This window comes from Xyrauchen texanus, chromosome 41 (assembly GCF_025860055.1).
Source record: "Xyrauchen texanus isolate HMW12.3.18 chromosome 41, RBS_HiC_50CHRs, whole genome shotgun sequence".
NCBI classification, from domain to species: Eukaryota; Metazoa; Chordata; class Actinopteri; order Cypriniformes; family Catostomidae; genus Xyrauchen; species Xyrauchen texanus.
In genome coordinates this window covers 14775309-14793165 of record NC_068316.1, presented here as the reverse complement: position 1 = coordinate 14793165, position 17857 = coordinate 14775309, and the positions used below count along the sequence as shown (strand labels likewise).

The 17857-nt window shown below is 38.1% G+C and overlaps 2 protein-coding genes and 1 pseudogene across 3 annotated transcripts in view; 2 read left to right on the top strand and 1 right to left on the bottom strand.

Annotated features, from left to right (window-relative positions):
- LOC127634685 (ligand of Numb protein X 2-like) overlaps window positions 1–17857 on the bottom strand; it is a 31815-nt gene that overhangs the window by 13228 nt on the left and 730 nt on the right. For both annotated transcript variants that reach the window (XM_052114332.1, XM_052114333.1), the window contains exons 2-5: window positions 9855–9976; window positions 9586–9766; window positions 6950–7482; window positions 731–954 (exon numbers count right to left, since the gene is read on the bottom strand). In XM_052114332.1, the coding sequence (XP_051970292.1) occupies window positions 731–954; window positions 6950–7353 (628 nt within the window). In that variant the 5' untranslated portion in view covers window positions 7354–7482; window positions 9586–9766; window positions 9855–9976. The remainder of the gene's footprint in view (window positions 1–730; window positions 955–6949; window positions 7483–9585; window positions 9767–9854; window positions 9977–17857) is intronic.
- LOC127634687 (protein POLR1D-like) lies at window positions 9986–12210 on the top strand (annotated as a pseudogene).
- Window positions 14177–17758, top strand: pdx1 (pancreatic and duodenal homeobox 1). The gene is made up of 2 exons (XM_052114334.1): window positions 14177–14778; window positions 16390–17758. Exons 1-2 carry the CDS (start codon window positions 14349–14351, stop codon window positions 16749–16751), a joined length of 792 nt encoding a protein of 263 aa, XP_051970294.1. The 5' UTR covers window positions 14177–14348; the 3' UTR covers window positions 16752–17758.

Genomic DNA, 17857 nt, shown 5'->3' with positions numbered 1-17857 from the left:
GCTGCATTTATACTCTCATCCACACTCAAGCATTTGAGACATTTGAAAATGCTCTCCACAACTACATACTTTGGGAAATGGTGACTTTAGGAAACTGAAAACTGAGGTTTCAAATATAAACAAATAAGTGTGGACGTTATCTAAGATACCTCAATTTAGCCGAATTCTAAGACAACCTTCTTTGTATGCTTGGAAGAAAAGACAATCCCAATGCATTGCGAGAAGCTCATTGAAAAGATGGTCCAAGAAGGCAACAGGGTTAACAATAATGGTGATTATATTTTATTCAGTACTAAAAGTACTGTTAAAAAATAGTTCCATCTAGTTAAAATGGTTTCACACAATATTTGTGTGCGCTTTGTATGTTTTGTGAATGATTATAACATGATTAGAATATCATGTTAGCTCAGCAGCATGTACTAATGCCAATCTCCACTGCCTATGTGAAATGTTTCAAATCAGTCACCTATGAGCTTCCATGATGATTAGGATACTGCCTTCGAAGATAGCTGCCTACCCTGCTTAAAAAAACATCTTAAACAAGCCTAAGGTCTAGCTAGTCTCCAGGTCTGGCTAAGCTGGTCTTCAGCTGATCGGTCTGGTTTCCAAACTGGTGTCTGGCTGGTTTAGCTGGTCGCACAAAACCCCTCTAAGACACTTTTTTTTAGCATGATATGTAGGCAGATCACTAGGTTCTGGAACAGAGATAGAGTGTACTGAGTATACACACTGTCTTCTTCAGTGCTCTCCTCAAAAGCAGGGTTGTCTACACCAGGCTCTTCTGTCCATGTAGGAACATTGTTGCATGCGTTGGATCCAGCAGGTGGTGATGGAGTACTCTCTTTTATCTCAGTCAGGGGGGATTTGGGTGGGTTGGTCACCATGACCCTATCCTCCCCTCCCTCCATCCGTGTCCGCTCCAGCTTTGCTCGCTGACTCTGTGTTCCAGGACACCTACACCCGCATACATGTACACAAACACACGAAAATAAACAATGTAACCTTGATCTTCCCAAAATGCTGGGGAGGATAGATACATGGAGATCTGGTCAACAAATGGAAGACAAGGGCAAGAAAAAGGAAGATAACAAATTTGTGCCATTCTCTTTAGAACAACCTTGTGATAAATCCTTAGGGCAGAGGTTTTTTCTATAAACCTAAAATAAATGCCCTGATCGTGCATTCTCTAACCCAGTGATACTGAAATGGTGAGTCGCAACCCACAGATGGTTTGTTATGAAAGGTTGTGGACAACAGGGAATTACCAAAGCTAAATGCAAATAATAAAATGTGACAAACCATATAATCAGGAATATTTAGGATAGTAAAGGGTTAGAAACAGATCCATATCATTTGTTGCTGATGTGCCTGATGTGTGTGTAATCAAATTCTACTGTATTTTGGTGCAAATTCATCGGCCACTTGGTAGAAACTAGCAAAATCAGGTAGATACCAACATGGTTGCATTACATGGCCTTATCATCATAAAACATGAATAATTGTATCCCCTATTTTTCTTTTTTTTTTTTTCAATTTAAGCCAGAAAATATGAGTCAACATAAAATGAATGACAACATTAAATAGAAGTTCACTTGCCATGAGAATAAACATACAGTAGTTTGTGCCATACAAAAGTTTTGTATGGTGAATTATTGGCTACCTATGTAATCCATTGTAATATTAGAGTACTATAAATTATAAAAATTGTAATAACTACAATCTTGACCAACACAAAAAAGGCATAAAAAAGAAAAATCTGAAGTGTTCTGTTTCGATGATTTATGAAAAATGTTGAACTGTACATATTATGGTAATCAGTAAAAATATCAAACTGACCAAACAGCCAGGTGTCATACAGTATGTTGTTGGAAAGCACTCAAGAGTAGAATACAAAAAGCATATTTGTTTTACTCACAGACAATAATACAGCGAGTAATAGCAAAGTACATGTCTTTGACATACATGTAAACAGGTGTTGCTTATAAGCTGCTTTTTCACTTATAGCTTAACAAACAAATAAACAGAATATAGAGGGGAATATCATATTTCTTGCATACCTTTACTTTGAGGAGGGAATACCAATTAAAACAAGCACCTCATACAACATAATCGGATGCATAGATCATTATATAATCATCATATTGCACAATGTGCACGAAGCACATAATGTGCTATCTGGATCAGATAACTTCATTAAAAAATGATGTAGTACATTGTCCAGCTTCATGGAATGCAAACCCGATCGTATTAAGCTTCAGATCACTGCAAACTGAGGTGGGCGTCATCCAAATATGGGGAGAGAGGAATGTTCACTCTAATTACATATGGTCACCAGAAGATGTTGCCAAGTAAATGACACAGACACAATGATGGCTCAAATGACACAGAATGGAAATGAATGAGATCTGGTTACTCATTCCTGCATGTTTTGGAGAGAGCATACTTTTAGACATTGTTGTATTTGCATGTGTAATTAGTTCTTATGTACAATTTGGAAAGGCTTTTGGACACTTGAGAGACATTTTTGACAGTAGTATATATTATTTTTGTAATGCTATAACTTATGATTGCTTGTCGTATCAACACAATTTTACTCCGTTACAGATGACGTGATTAGGAACAAAACAAAAAAAACATTTTTATGGAGCTACCTTATTTACACCATGAGATATATAATGTCAAATCAGAAATATTTGTGTTAGGCTGCCATGTCCAATGTAAAATCTGGATCCAGAAGCAAACACAGTCCAGACCATGAAATTACATGTCTTTACGCGTCTTTGACCAAGGCCGTAACCACTATATACAATGAGGGGATCCAATAATCAGATATGGCCAGATTGTATATATTTTTAATGCAAATATTATTAGGTAATCATTTAAAATCAATTTAAGATTTTCTAAATAATTTATTTGTATTTAATTTATTCTGAATTGTGTACAGCATCTCCTAAGTGTCTTTTATATGAGACCATTTTAATTTGAGGATGAGCCACCAGTTAAAGGAGTAAAATGGAAAATGTACTTTAACTCACTCATTTATTCATCCTTATATTGTTCAAAACCCACATGCTATTACTTTTCTTGGAATATTCCATAGAATAACAGTTTATAGTGAGCAGGAGCTGTCAAGCTTCATCAAGGACAAATACTATAAAGCACTATTAAAGAATCAGTATAAAAACATCATAACAGTAGTCCATATGACTTGTGCACTTTATTCCAAGCATTCTAGGGCCATACAACAGCTATGTGTAGTATGGAATACTTTTATGGTACATTAATTGTGATTTATTTTCTTTGGACATTGACAGTAGTGCTCAATATGAACTTGTGTGGGAAAGAGCAGCATTCAGGTTCTCAAAGAAAATATTGTATTAAGATTCTACTGGGGGAAAAACACACTGAGGAGCAACTTGATGGCAGTAAATACTTTTGTGTATTTTCTTTTTGCTAGCCAGCTGACACAGTCATGCCATTTTACAGATACATCAGTGATGAAAAGAATTCAAATTATATTTATCTTTTCTTTGATCCATCACAAAAAAGAAAGAAAAGATGACTAAAACAGGCAAATTGCTAGCAATGCAGACACATCTTTTAAAAGCAAAAGTTATACAATTTTGGGCCTTTATCACATTTAAAGCCTTTATTCATAAACTTATTGCATTCAGAAAATGTAATATTGTAAAGGACAGTGGACCATTATAATTTTGACCTCAACCCCCCACCCCAAAAATGATTTGGTCCCCCCAATAGTCAAGACATGGTTACCGCTATGCATTTGACACTATTTAGGAGAATTTCACTAACTTAAAATTGGACTCACACTGTTATACAATTAATGGCACAAAATAATTATTTTACACCTCTGTGGGGGGACAAAAACCTGTAGAATGGTATTACATGTTGAGGTCTCATAGTGTAACAGAAAGGCACCGCAGTGTCAACGTAGCTCAAAGAAGACAGCTAAAGCTGGCAATGTTTCTTAGACTTTGGAAGGTGTTAGAGCCTTGTTAAGGTTAATCTTCCAGTGATCTTAAGTGCCCTTTTATAAGGGGAATAAATAAAACTCCCTTGCTGTAAGAGTACATTTTCTAAAAAGAATAGATGATCTGACAAATCTTTGAGAAGTTCCATCCTTTGGCTCAAAGTCTTTCTTAGAAGAACAGGAGAATCTTACAAAGAGTTTACACTGTTTTGTCCAATGATCTGTGATCTAACACTACTCTGAACTACTCAACAGAAATTTGGCTTCAGACATCAGATTTGACACCAAACACTTTGCAAGCCAAGACTTTAGGTTTATCTTTGCACTGGAACTCATTTCAAAACGTATTTCACCCTCACAAAATCATCCTGCCAACTCTTACAAACAGAGGTGTAGTGGTAAAAAAAGAGGTGGGTAAACTATAAATTCTGGTGGACCACGGCGTGGTCACCCGGTAAGGTGGGCCACTGCCTACCGGTGTATGTGTATCCTGATGACATCGCTACAGGCTATCATTTGATGGTACTACCAAGGGTATCACTGGTTGTTCCCTCATCATAGGTCACACAATCACTATTCAATTCATACATTAATCTAAGTTCTTGTTAAAGAGACCCAAGAAGGAATAATATGGTTGAAATCTATAAAGTTTACTAAATGACAAAACAGAGAGAACAAAAATATTTAAGAGAGATAGAGAGGGAGGCTTATATCCAGGGCTTCCAATGCAATACACTTGTACATAATGATTAGGGATTTGGGATTATTTTCATAGTCCATTAATCTGTTGAATATTTTCTCGATTAATCAATTATTTGTTTGGTCTATAATATGTCAGATCAATGTGGATCAGTGCTTCCCAAAAGCCAGGAGGATGACGTCCTCAAATGTCTCGTTTTGTCCACAACTCAACGATATTCAGTTTACTGTCACAGAGGAGAGAAGACACTAGAACATATTCACATTTAACAAGCTGGAATCAAATAATTTTTTACTTTTGTCTTAAAAAATGACTCAACCCGACTAATTGATTATCAAAATAGTTTAGATAGTAAAATAGTGCAGATTAACGACAGAAGAATGAATCTGGTGCCACATATTTAAAAAAAATATTTTTTTTTAAGGAAAAAGCTTCCTGCTGATTGATCAACACTGACAGTAATGCAGCCAGGGTTCCCCATACGTTCATTTATTTGTGGCGGCCGGCCACAATATCAACGCTGACCGCCACACATTGATTTTCGATATATTTTTTATTTTTTACTAAGCCTATTTAAAATCGTATTTGATTGCAGAGAGCCGTAGCGCATTCGCGCAGCACTAGGCTACCTCTCGCTCGTCCCTCTCTCTCTCTCTCTCTCTCTCTCTCTCTCTCACCCGTACCTCTCGCGCTCTCTCTCCGTCATGGAACACCGCTGCATAAATCTGTCAAACACAGCACTGTCAGTTATTACTTATTAGCCAGCGTGCAAGGAGCCTAGCTAATAAGGAGAGCTAAGTTATTGTTAGAATACAGCTGGATTTTTGAGGTCAGCACGCTGTATATAGCTGGTAGTATTCAATATCGATGCACGCGCATGGGAAACACTGGCAGCAGCGCATTATGAAAGACTTCGTCTTTAGGTTTAACAACCTAAGAAACTAATAATGAACAATATGAAACTAAAACGACATACGCTTAATTTAAAATGGCTGAGGAACTATCTATTTAGAGGTGGATAAACGCAATTTAGAGGTGGATAAACCCACTTTGGAGGTGGGTAAACGCTATTTCCGAATTTTGGGAGGTGCGTAAACGGCGTTTACGTGCGTTTAGCCTCCACTACATCCCTGCTTACAAAATACCATACTATATTTTCAACATTCACCATAGTTCTGGGTTGACCTTGGCAGTCTCACAGAAGAAATGGTTGAAAAGGTTTCTAGAGTTCAAGTTTCCTAGCATGGTGGCAGAGAATATAAAACTGCTGCTAGCCAGCACATGACAGGGGACCGAATAATCTTCCATCACATGACGAAGGGCAAATAATCCCCAGATGGGATGTCAGATCATCCCCAGCAGCCTCCACTTAAGCAAGTGACTCTAAGTTCACTGGAGCCTTGTCTACTGAGCATCACCTACTGAGTCTAACTAGTGAACAGACACCAGAGTCTATGATACGTATTTGTTCCTGCATGTTCTGTGTCAGAAAGCCCCTGCAGGCATGTGATTATGCTCGAACTTATTCAAATGCATTCTGCAAGTTGATCAGATTTGCTTGAGATAAAAGATGTTCATCAATCGAGTTTGATGGGGTACATCCCTATTCTTAGAATTTACATCCTAAAATGCATAGTAAAAAACTACAATGCAATACTTCTAGTAATATGATATCAATACTACCACTGAATTTTTTAAAACATATATTTAAGATGAAATCTATGTTTTATGTAGCCTCCATACAGCTCACAATCTGTCTAATGTATATTGTACAGAACAATGACAAGAGCAGGCTTTATTCACCAGTTCCAATCTGATCAGCTGTTTTATATTTTCCCATTGTTTTTAATTCAATATTGTCATTTGTAGTGCTTCATGGGATTTCCTCTTGAAAACGTTAAGTACACAGTCTTGTACCTTTGTCTTATCAAATACTTTTTTTGTTTCAAATAAGTTTGTAATGTTGTGATGCACCTCAGAGCTGGTTGGTTTTGTTCACAGCTTAGAACACTTTTATAAAATACCTATGGAAAAAAATTCATGAGAAAGTTCTGGAATCAAGGTGGGTGGGCCACTTGATTTAATATAAAGTGGGCCAGACTTTATGCAGACAGTCAAAAGTCTGGCTCTGCCAGACTATGTTTGATCTAACCATAAAACAATTATTTTAAACAAAAGTTTAACATTTTTTAAATTATTTATATACAGTATGAGTTTAAGCATGTATATTTGGGTTTTAAGTGTGTAGAGTATATTACCTGTGTTTGAGGTGTGCCTCTAGGTCACAGCGAGGCATGCTGAGAGAACAGGAGGGTGTGAGTGGGCATGTAACCGACAACTTATCCAGCAGCTTGTGCACCAGAATGCTCGAGCGCCGACAGACCTGCAGCTGCAGATGTGCACGGTCCAGAGGACAAAAGTCTTGTTCTTGCAGGAAGCTGCGCAGGCAGCGGGCACAGAAGGTGTGGCCACATGGTGTATCCAGAGGCTGAACCAATGGCTGAAGGCAAATGTGGCACACCAAATCATCGTCCACCTCCAAACGATAGTTATAAAGGTGGTTCTCCCAGGTGCGGTGAATCTGTCCACATTCAGAGCAGAGGGCCTCCAGAAGAGCTTCGCTCACCATGCCCGGATCCAATCCCTCTCCCAGACTTCCCATTGCACACAGCACTCAGCTTTAACTAGACACTTAATAGCTTGGTATTGGGGGCGTCCGCCCCATGGGCATCAGAGGCTGTGCGACTCTGGCAGGGGACGGCCACCCCCTGGTAGACGATGTGACATCACCCTGATGAGTTGCAGAGAAGAAGGGAAGTTACTATTCTGAATGAGAAAGTGTACGCGTGTGTGTAGTGAGGATAAGATTATGTTGCGAACAGTGTGGGTTTACTCCAGCACATTAATCTGACAGTGTAATCTCTTGCTCTGACGCCTAGAGCAATCTTTCAATCCCGTGGAGAGAGAATTATCTTGGATTGAGGCAAAGAGCGCAGAGTCAAGAGGTTTTTATGTGAAAGTGAGAAGAAGTGTGGCAAGGGACATAAAACCATATATTACATGAAATGGATAAATAGAATGGAATCATGTCATTTTTTCATGTGTAATTTATTTTCAATAGAGAAGTACCCTCTCCTATCCTATTAAAATACTATCGCCCATCCTAATATGCAAACGCAACTTTAATAAGATAAGGTTGATTTCCCAACTTCAAAACATCATTCAGTTTGTTTGAGCATCCCATTCCCAACACAGCAACATTGGCTCAGCCCATTGCCTGAGTTTGGGATGGAACCACCGGTTTGTCCAACCAATGTTAGAGAGGGGGAGTATTCAGGAAAACCTGTTTAAACCTCCAGAAAGTTGTTGGGTCCACTCCAAAAGGGGGTGTCACTTCCACACACGGTTAGGGTTGGGGTAAGGGTTGTGTTAGAGGTTCTGTATGTCTTTGCTGGTGGTTTGGTGCTCCCACCCCTTTTTGGAGAAGGATATACAGTAGCTGCAGGCAGAGCTTCGAAAAGATGCGGGAGCTCCAGACCGCCAGCAAGGATATAGGGTGCCCCTTACCATGTAAGGAAATGACACTGACCTTTTGGAGTTGACACAACACCCTTTTGGAGTAACCCCGCCCCATTCTAGAGTAACCACACCCTCTTGTGGAGATTCTGCCCCCATTTAGAGATCTCTGGCCTGCAGCTAAACCTACTTAGATTTTTGAGGCCACTAAACAGCTGGGGGCAATCTCTTGTGCGAATGATAAAGTATTTCAACCTTAGCCTGTATCCACACACTATCCAACAGCTGTGCATCCATGACCAATCTCATACTTTGGCCAGAGAATGCAAGTCTGTCAACTGCATCTCTGTGACTACCTGCTTCTGTTTTTATCTTGCAGCTGGACATGAATAAATCATGAGGACACAAGGCTCCTCTGTTCCCACTACAAAGCCCTGTCAACATCTCATCAGACACATACTCTCACTCACTTCCAGTGTGCAATGCCCAGTACACTGTAAATGTCTTATTGTGGATAGTATAATCTACATGAAGCAGTCTGTACTTAAACCTTGGTGGCATGACATGGAACTTCATTACATAAGGCTCGAGTGCTTACTGTATTTTGGGCAACTGCCAGTATAAATTCTATTGGTTCAATCTTTGTTGATTATCTGATTACTTTTAATCATTAAGGAGTGTTTTAGATATTGACAAGGCCACTCACTTGTTGTATCCGTGTATCTTTAGTAGCTTGTCTAAATCCTTGTCAGCGTTTCGCTTGCAAAATGGCACATTCGCGTTTATCTGGCTGCTGGCCGATGAAGAATCTGATAAATGTTTGTTCAACTACACAATCGTCACAAACAATATTCTTCCATCCACATTGAAAAACAAACGATATTTGACATTTTCTATGCAGAATAGCACACGCATATTTAAAGTAGGCTATTTAGCGCAAACGGCAATTATATGTTTTTATTCTGCAGTCATTTTTGACACCAGTCACGCATTCCCTTTCCAAATCAATAGCCTGACCTTAATTTCCCGAAAGGTTGTCCATCCACAAACAGGTAGACAACCCAAATAAATTAATGGAGGGAGGGGGAGGAGAAATAACACTGTGTCTATTGAATTCAAATGTCTGTAGATGCCACCTGCACGAATTGTCTCGGTAATAAGGCGTATCCAGTCCCGATCTATGACAAGCACAAATATCGATATCTCATTATTTCTGGTATAGCGCGACTCGCAGTAAATTGTTTTCGTTTACTGTCTCTCCCCTGCACAACTATGCCATCGCCAGCAAAAAAAGACGACAATGATATATAATTATATAGGCCTACATGCAATAATAAAGGATCTGCGGGTGATAATGTGAGTATATGAATTAAATTACCTATTTGGGCTCCTTTTGGACGGTGTGAACTCTGGCCCCAAGAGGGGAGAATCATGGAGCTCAATCGCATCCACCGCAGCTTACCCGAGCCGCATCCGCACGCCAAAACACCCCCGTATCTGTCTTCGATGAAGGGCCGCCCTTGTTCGCCCAGGCACACACAGGGGCGGGCAGCACATTTCTGAAACGTAGGATGTAAGTCATTTATATTCATGGGGAAGGCGATATCTGAATAGATGATTTATTAATATTAATCAGAAAAGCGCTACCTGATTGGTCGGGGAAACATTACCCAATCCTAACCCACGCTTCAAAGTTTTGTCGACCAATCAGAGCGCTTTCCTCATAAATATGAATTCATTTTCCACTGCAGATGTGACCGTTGAGGTGCCTGGTTGAAATAAGATAGAAGCGTAGTGCATACCGTCCGTCAGCCCTTTTAAAATTTAATTTGAATGAATTAAAACCATATGAATGCTCCAATATTTATATTTGTCATAATTATGACCATTGTTTTTTTAAATAGTCGAGCGGGGTCCTTATTTGGGTCCTCGAAAATAGAAAACAGTTCTGATTAGCAAGCTTAGCCGAAATGCATTGTAATTCAGAGTTGAATGCAGTTTGTCATTAAGTAAATCATGGATGATAGTGAATTAGAAAGGTATGGCATGTCAAGGCATATTGCTTTGGTTTAAAGATCACTTTCGGAAGATTGTTTAACGATGCTATGCTAAATGTCTATAGACTGTGTGCAACTGTCTGATGCCTATCGGTAATAATGAGTGGTCAGTTATATCTGCTGTATGTACCAGCCATCATTGCCAACAAATGCCAATATATATATATATATATATATATATATATATATATATATATATATATATATATATATATATATATATTGTAACTGTTCCAGTTCATCACACTGTAAATCCTATAAATGTTCTTGCCTCCATATAGGAAGGCTGTGGAGGAGCTCCTTAAAGAGGCTAATAGAGCAAAGTCCGAGTAGAGACAATGGGTGGTAAGTAGTAAGCAGATGTTTTACTGACAGTGCACAGTTTTACAAAAGAAAAAAAGAAGGCATTCTTATGTTATTAAATCTTCATTCCCTTATGTATGTTTGATAAAATAACTGGTTAAATTGCTTTATTGTAGGATGAAGTGTCCGCTGGGAAGTACCAACAAGCGTTTCCTGCTGAACACACTTCGTTCCTCTGCTCTGATGTATCAGCCTAAAAACCAGGGCACTTCTGAGAGAGGCAGAGATGAACATAGTTACAGCAAAGATTGTGAAAAACATCACATCAAAGACTGTGAAGAGTGCAGTCAAAGGAAAGACAATTCACACAGAAGATACCACTCTAATTGACATTCTCATTCATTAAAACACAACTCCTCACGCAATGATTCATCATCCAGAAGCCACTCCCCCTACCTTTCCAGGGAGTCTAATAGGACTCGGTCTCGTTCACCTGTCAGGGACAGATCTGCAGCTGTCCAAAATCACAAAGACAGAAGGAAAAAAATTATGAAGCACTCTTTGTGTCACTGAAGCCTAATATTAGACAGTCTTGCTTTTTTGTTTTGTCAACGTGTATGAATCAGATGATATCATTAACATCTGTCCATGTCTTTATTGTTTGTAACATCTATAAGGTAACAGGATTAATGCATTCTTTAGCTTTCTTTTTGCTGCAAGCAGATCCTGATTGTTGAGAGACTTTAAATTGTCCGCTTAGTCAATACTGACATTTTAAATTACATTGGTCCTTGGTTCAGGAAAGAGTCAGTTATGTTTTGGAAAGCCTGCAACCTCTGATAGACACAGCAGCAACAACTCAATTAATTATTGACAACTTTTACATACAACAGGTCTCTTTTTACCTTTACATTTTTTATTTTAAACATTTTATTATCTCTTGACTCTCAAAGTGTGGTCATTACATTTTGACAATGTTTATTGCAAATACCTCTTTGGGTTTGTTTTTTTGTTCTATTATTAAGCAGTAAACGTGATATTCGTAATTAAAATCCTAATTACTATAGGAATATCAGCAATATTTTTCTGCTGTAATCACTACACTCAAACAATTGTTTTGCTGCTTAAGTAAAAACAATTAAAGCAATGCAATTCTTTTTTTATTTAATTTAATTTAGTTTTATACATTACATTTGTAAAATGGAAGTTTACTTAATTTGAGGTGGGAATACGTGAATACTTTTAGCACTGATGAAACTGGGCAGGGGGTTTCCACAATGCTTTCCATGCTTTTTTGCATGTGACAGGTGGGGTGAATTATTTTTTTTAATTAAGTGTTATTTTATGCATTTTTGAGCAAGAGGAGAATAGGAGAAGATTATATTCGGTTATATTGAAATGTAAAAAGAGTGTCTGTAATGCAGGCGTTTTGGGGATTACCATTGTGGTGAATAATTGCGGTTGTGCTTATATAGGTTGAAGATGGACATTTGCTTTTAACAGATTCTTGAGTCGAAGCAGTTAGCAGTTGCTATAAAACATTAATTTATTCAAATATATTATGTTGGACCAACAACAGAATACGTATTAAATAAACCTATAGCAGTTGCTATTCAATGGCTAAAAATATTTAAATATATGAAATAAACCTTAGTAAATTGAGTTTGATATACGAAATGTAATTGAGCTAATACTAATATAGTAGATTGATTATTATGTAGGCTCAATAAAACTGATTTAATCTGAATGAAATACATTACATTTATTTTAGAAACGGTCTACCATTCGTTTAAAGGAAATTATTTTATTAAAGAATATCTGTTTAGAAATAATATTTGGTCAATAAACACAAGTTTGCGGGCGATGTTTTAGTCATGTATCCTCTCAGTTAGCGGCCTTCATGTCAGAATACATGATTTATAGCGTCATGGGGTTTTCCATGGCGACTTAGATCTCAGTTTAAATGCCATTATCATTCCTTTGCCGTTACTCGCGGTTTGACACGTTTGCCCAAGCTTTGCTGTCGCCCCTGAACAAGCATATTTTATCGTCATTCGACCTCTGCCATAGATTATTTATATTTATGTTCATATCGCACACCTTGAAAAGCAAAAATGCTCCGCGTGTGATCAACTTCCCCACAATGAATGTATTTTTTTTTAATTAAAATCCATTAAATCGTTTGTCTAATCTAACTACGTTTATTTACATGTGTAGTCAAATAACAATGCAGTTAACTCAGTGCACTCGATTAAACAGAACGCAATTGTATGATTTGGCTTCGCTGAACTCTCCCATAAAGAGCCGTACTTGGACGTTTATGGCTACACATTTCTCCCACTCAAAACATACAAGTGGCTTCAGAACGCTTTTGCGTGTCCACTAACTGGTTTATTGCATTTTATCTGAAGTCTCAAAACGCATTTTAATTGCTTGCCGATTTTATGTGCCAGTGCCTTAAGTTGTGTATTTCCTCCATTGCACGGCAAAGGGAGATTATATAACATTTAACACCATTATTCCACTCAGAACCTTCCATGGATATACTTCCAAATTGCGGTGTCTCACTCACGCTTCATAAATCCTTTTGTACACTTTAAACACGGGGAAATAGTCGCGGATAACAGGTTCCTTTCCTTTTCCAACGAAAGTCATATATAAACACCATTAAGCGTCGTTACAAGGTCTGATTTGTGAGAAATGGCTTTCCCTACACTTTATGATGGCGCATGAGAGCCCCATTAAGATACAGGATAAAGTGCCATTATTGTCATTTGAAGACATCCATGAAACACAACAGTGTTAAATAGTCTCTCTTGCTTTAATTTTTCTTCAATTTCACAAAACATGTGAAATGTGTATGTCTGTTTTTTTCTTATTATTATTCTGATTGGCATCTCCAAACAATTTACTGCTTGGTTGCATACGTGTTGCGTCTACACATCTCAAACTAATTGAGTCGAGTTTCACTCTCAATGATAACTACACCGAACATCTCGTTTTTATTCATCAACAAGGGTTTTAGTTTAATGGACCGATAACGGGTGTGCTTAATGGCAGGTAAGCTTGGTTAATGCCAAAGACTGTCAACACGTTGGGGTTTTGTGTCCATAGATCGTAGACTGCGTGAGTTAAATGGACCTGTTAATGTGTAGGCCTACATTTGACATTTTATAAGTCACCACACGCACTGTTTCTAGTTTTTCTTTGACATCCAGTCTCTACCTTGGCTCCAAGACAACCACAACTCATGTTGCCTTGGATAAGTGACAACAGATCCAGTCTCTCCTCCATCAGATGTTGATGAGACTATTTGAGCCCCTAACATTGTAAACCAGTGATAATTGTGTATTATCAAGAACTTTCCCACAGCATCTATTTTTTTTCTTCTACACTCTGAAGCAACTCGTTTTTTCTAGTAGTACAGTGTTAACTGAATGCGAGGAAAATATACGGTCTCAGATTCCACAATTCAGCTGTCTTTGCAAAACTAGGCTATATCACAACTGCAGGCGTAGTACATAGTCGCAGGCAAACAGAGAATGTTTGCCAAGGGCATTGATTTTAGCTTGGTCAGTTCAGTTCAATTATTGTCAAACCGTGTGGCAGTCGACAGGAAACACGAACAGAATACTGCCAGTTGTCAGCTTTGTGTAAACAGTGAAACCAATGGTGCAGGGTCACATGGTCACGGTGGCACACCTATGAGGCCCTAGAACGGCGCCAGACGCTCAGACTGCAGGTAGAGCAGAGGTCCTGATCAGGGGCAGGGCGCTGGCTCATGTGTTCTTGTACTGCACGGTTTCCACGGTCTGTGGCAATCATGAATCGGGAAGAGCATTATTTTCCACCGAACCATTTGTACAAGGATCCTTGTGCCTTTCAGAGACACCAAAACGAAGACTACAGCCAAAACCCTCCACCTTGTCTGTACATGAGCAGAGAGGCTCAGTCTGTATACGTCTCATCTTCTTTGGGCGCAGAGGACCAAACAAATCTTACCGACATTACTTCTTATAGCATGTCGACCCGGGATGATCTTGCCGTGCCTCAGTTACACTTGTCCCAGACTCCACAGCCACCTCGACAGACAGTAGGGGGTTATGGAGACTCTCTCGACCTGTGCGGGGATCCGAACAGATCCCACCTCCCTTTCCCGTGGATGAAGTCAACTAAATCTCATACGCACATGTGGAAAGGACAGTGGACAGGTAACTCTCCTACTTTGGCCATTAGCCTAATCAAGCTCTCCAAATAACTTTTTATGAAAGCCCAAATGCCAGATTCATGCTGATGATCAATCAAATCATCACGGTACAAGATATCCATTAGGATATGTAGAATATATTATTATTTAATTATTATTAAGGATAATGGAATTTAGATAAAAAGAATTTCGCTATTTTAGGGGAAAATAAATATTGCATAGATTTCCAAAAAAGAAAAATCCAAACAAGCGCCAAAAGCTCAATGTAAATTTTGTTCTCCTCGAAACAATTTTAGGGTCGAAAAAGGTTAGGGTGAATTGTTTTCCTTCTTTGGCGCAGGAGTTTGTTTAAAACGGAAAGACCTTGAGAATGTTATAGTCCAAAAATTGTTTTACATTTAAGTGGTTTCTTAAACATTATGGTTGTTGATGACTCTCACTTGCTGAATTGACTTTTTTTTTATTTGTTTACATAAGCTAAACAATGTCGAGGATAAATTGTATTTTTATACAAATAAATTAAATTGAATAAATTACAGTGACATGAACTCAATAAACAGATAAAAAGTATTCCAATTTGCAAGTAATTGCAAAGTTTTCCAACCCAAATGAACAGAAATACGGTTTTCAGAACTCTATATATTTTAGTACAAATTTGGAATTATTTTCACCTAATTTAATTCCAAATAAATGTAATTCCAAAATTAGCTTCTGGAAACGAAAGAGAAAGGAATCATCTCACTGATGATTGCGCACAAGATATTGCTGGAGATCATGAGACGTATGGGTCGTTTTAAAATCTATTAACCTTAAACCTAAAACCATTTAAACCGATTGCCTTAAAAAATCTAATTAAATTGGCAGTAAATGTACTTATATGGCTCAAGTAAAGTGAATTAATAGTCCACTTTACTCTATCCAAATAAGTATATTTACTTGATTATTTTAAGGCAATTGGTTTCCTCACTTTTTTTTTTTTTTTAAAGTAAAGTCAATTTATTACATTTTTACAGTATGTTCTGGGAATAATACAAACATTATGACCCCCAATTATGGATTATTAAATGATAATGATCCCTAAGAATAATTAGGCTATTTTATGATCCATTGCCTAACACCACCTTCTCATAAGATTGTTTTGATCTTATAGGCTATGTTTGTTGTGTTATTTCTTTAGAAATTAGTTTTGTGATCCTTCAAAGGGAAACGTAATAAGACAACAATAATTCGTGTAACATGTATTCCGTCTTCACTTTGAAGCTTTTGTCTTGAGGCCTAATTTAGCAGCGACTAATTGACACACGACAGTGCTTTGTTTCCACATTTGCTGGAAAAGAAGAACATGTTTGTCCCAAACCCAGGACCTACTTTTCCTCCACAGGAATGGTCTAAAACTAGAGATGCTGGCCTTTGAGTTCACGGCTATCTATAACGCCCATCAGATAACTTTTAAAACTGTAAAATCCACAGAGAAAGCTGATGTTATCATAAGGAACATAGACTATATTGACCATTAGTGGATTAAAGACATAAAGTTCCCCCCATGTATTCGTTTGCTAGAATACAAGTTTCTTATGAGTTTATAAAAGTTTCCCCATATATAATTCTGTTTTAGGCCCTTACATGGTAGAGGCCGAGGAGAACAAGCGCACGCGGACAGCTTACACCAGAGCGCAGCTGCTCGAGCTCGAGAAGGAGTTCCTCTTCAATAAGTACATCTCGCGCCCACGCCGCGTCGAGCTCGCGCTCACCCTGAATCTCACCGAGAGACACATCAAAATCTGGTTCCAAAACCGACGCATGAAGTGGAAAAAGGAAGAGGACAAGAGGAGAGCCAGAGGAATGGATCCCGAACAAGATTCCTCGATCACGTCCGGGGATCTAAAAGATGAGTCGTGTGTCGCCCTGGGAGCTCAAGCGGAACCACCATCACCCCTGCACACCAATCTACCTCCAGCTCCACGAGACACTGCGTAAAACGCCCAAAAAAGAGACATCCGAGATTGTGCCATCAACACAATCTGGCTCCTGCCATATGAATGGAACTACTTACGTGTGCACATCAGTAACACATTGTCCCATTCTCATAATGACATTAGGTGGTCACATATTTTCTACAGGCCTACATTTAGATTGGCAGTATGGCCGATCCCTGTTTCAATGTTTGACATGCATTTTATTGGGATGCAGGAGAAGTCAATTTCGTGGGAGGTGTTTTTGTTTGACCAAATCTCAACACTTCGTTTAGCTAAATATGAAAACACCAACCAACTATGAAGACACTGACACTAATTTAAATATATTCATATTTATAGATAAAAAATGGATAGCCTATAGTTCCTCAATTTTAATATGTCAATAATTTTCATGAATCTACAAATGGGTAAACATATCTCCAATAACATGCTTCCAATAACATATTTAAATAAAATATTTATGTTGCTACTATATAAATTAAAAGCATATGGGCAATGTGGCGCCCTATCAGTTGTTTTAAATTTGTTGCATAGACAAGTACCGGAAACAAACAAAAAAGTTACCGCCAAATAAAGAGTCATTTTACTGCTCCCATAACCCAGAGTTTATTAGCCGATCCAACAAAACCAAACGTCTCCTAAAGGCACACAGTCATTTATTGATAGGGCTATTTCGATATCGTTTAATAAGATTGAGGGACACTGATTTTGTTACCACGGTTATGTCGTTAAACAGCAACAAAAACTACACAGCAATTGCTTTGCCACAGTACATAGCACAATTGTCCTGATCCACGAGATGCGTGTGGTGTCTAAAGGTTTATTTTGAGGACATTTGATCTATTTTTTAAGTTTTGCAGATTTATGTAATGAAAACCCCTGAATGAGGTTGTTATTTTGAGGCAAAATTTACAGAAAATGTTAACCCTTTTCTGAAGTGGTTATTCTGAATAAGTTTTATCTTAATTTGCCCTTGTCTATGTCAATTGTCCTTTTATTTCCATATATTCATAACACATTTTAATCTAAAACAGGCAATGCTTTATTCAGGGCGAATGTGCATATTTAAATAGACGTTGAAGAACGTTTTATGTCAAGCTGAAGCTT

Excerpts from the sequence above, each read along its gene's own strand:
- pdx1 (XM_052114334.1), top strand. The coding sequence starts at position 14,349 with ATGTGTTCTTGTACTGCACGGTTTCCACGGTCTGTGGCAATCATGAAT. Across the intron at positions 14,779-16,389 it reads GTGGAAAGGACAGTGGACAG|GCCCTTACATGGTAGAGGCC; the intron begins GTAACTCTCCTA and ends ATTCTGTTTTAG.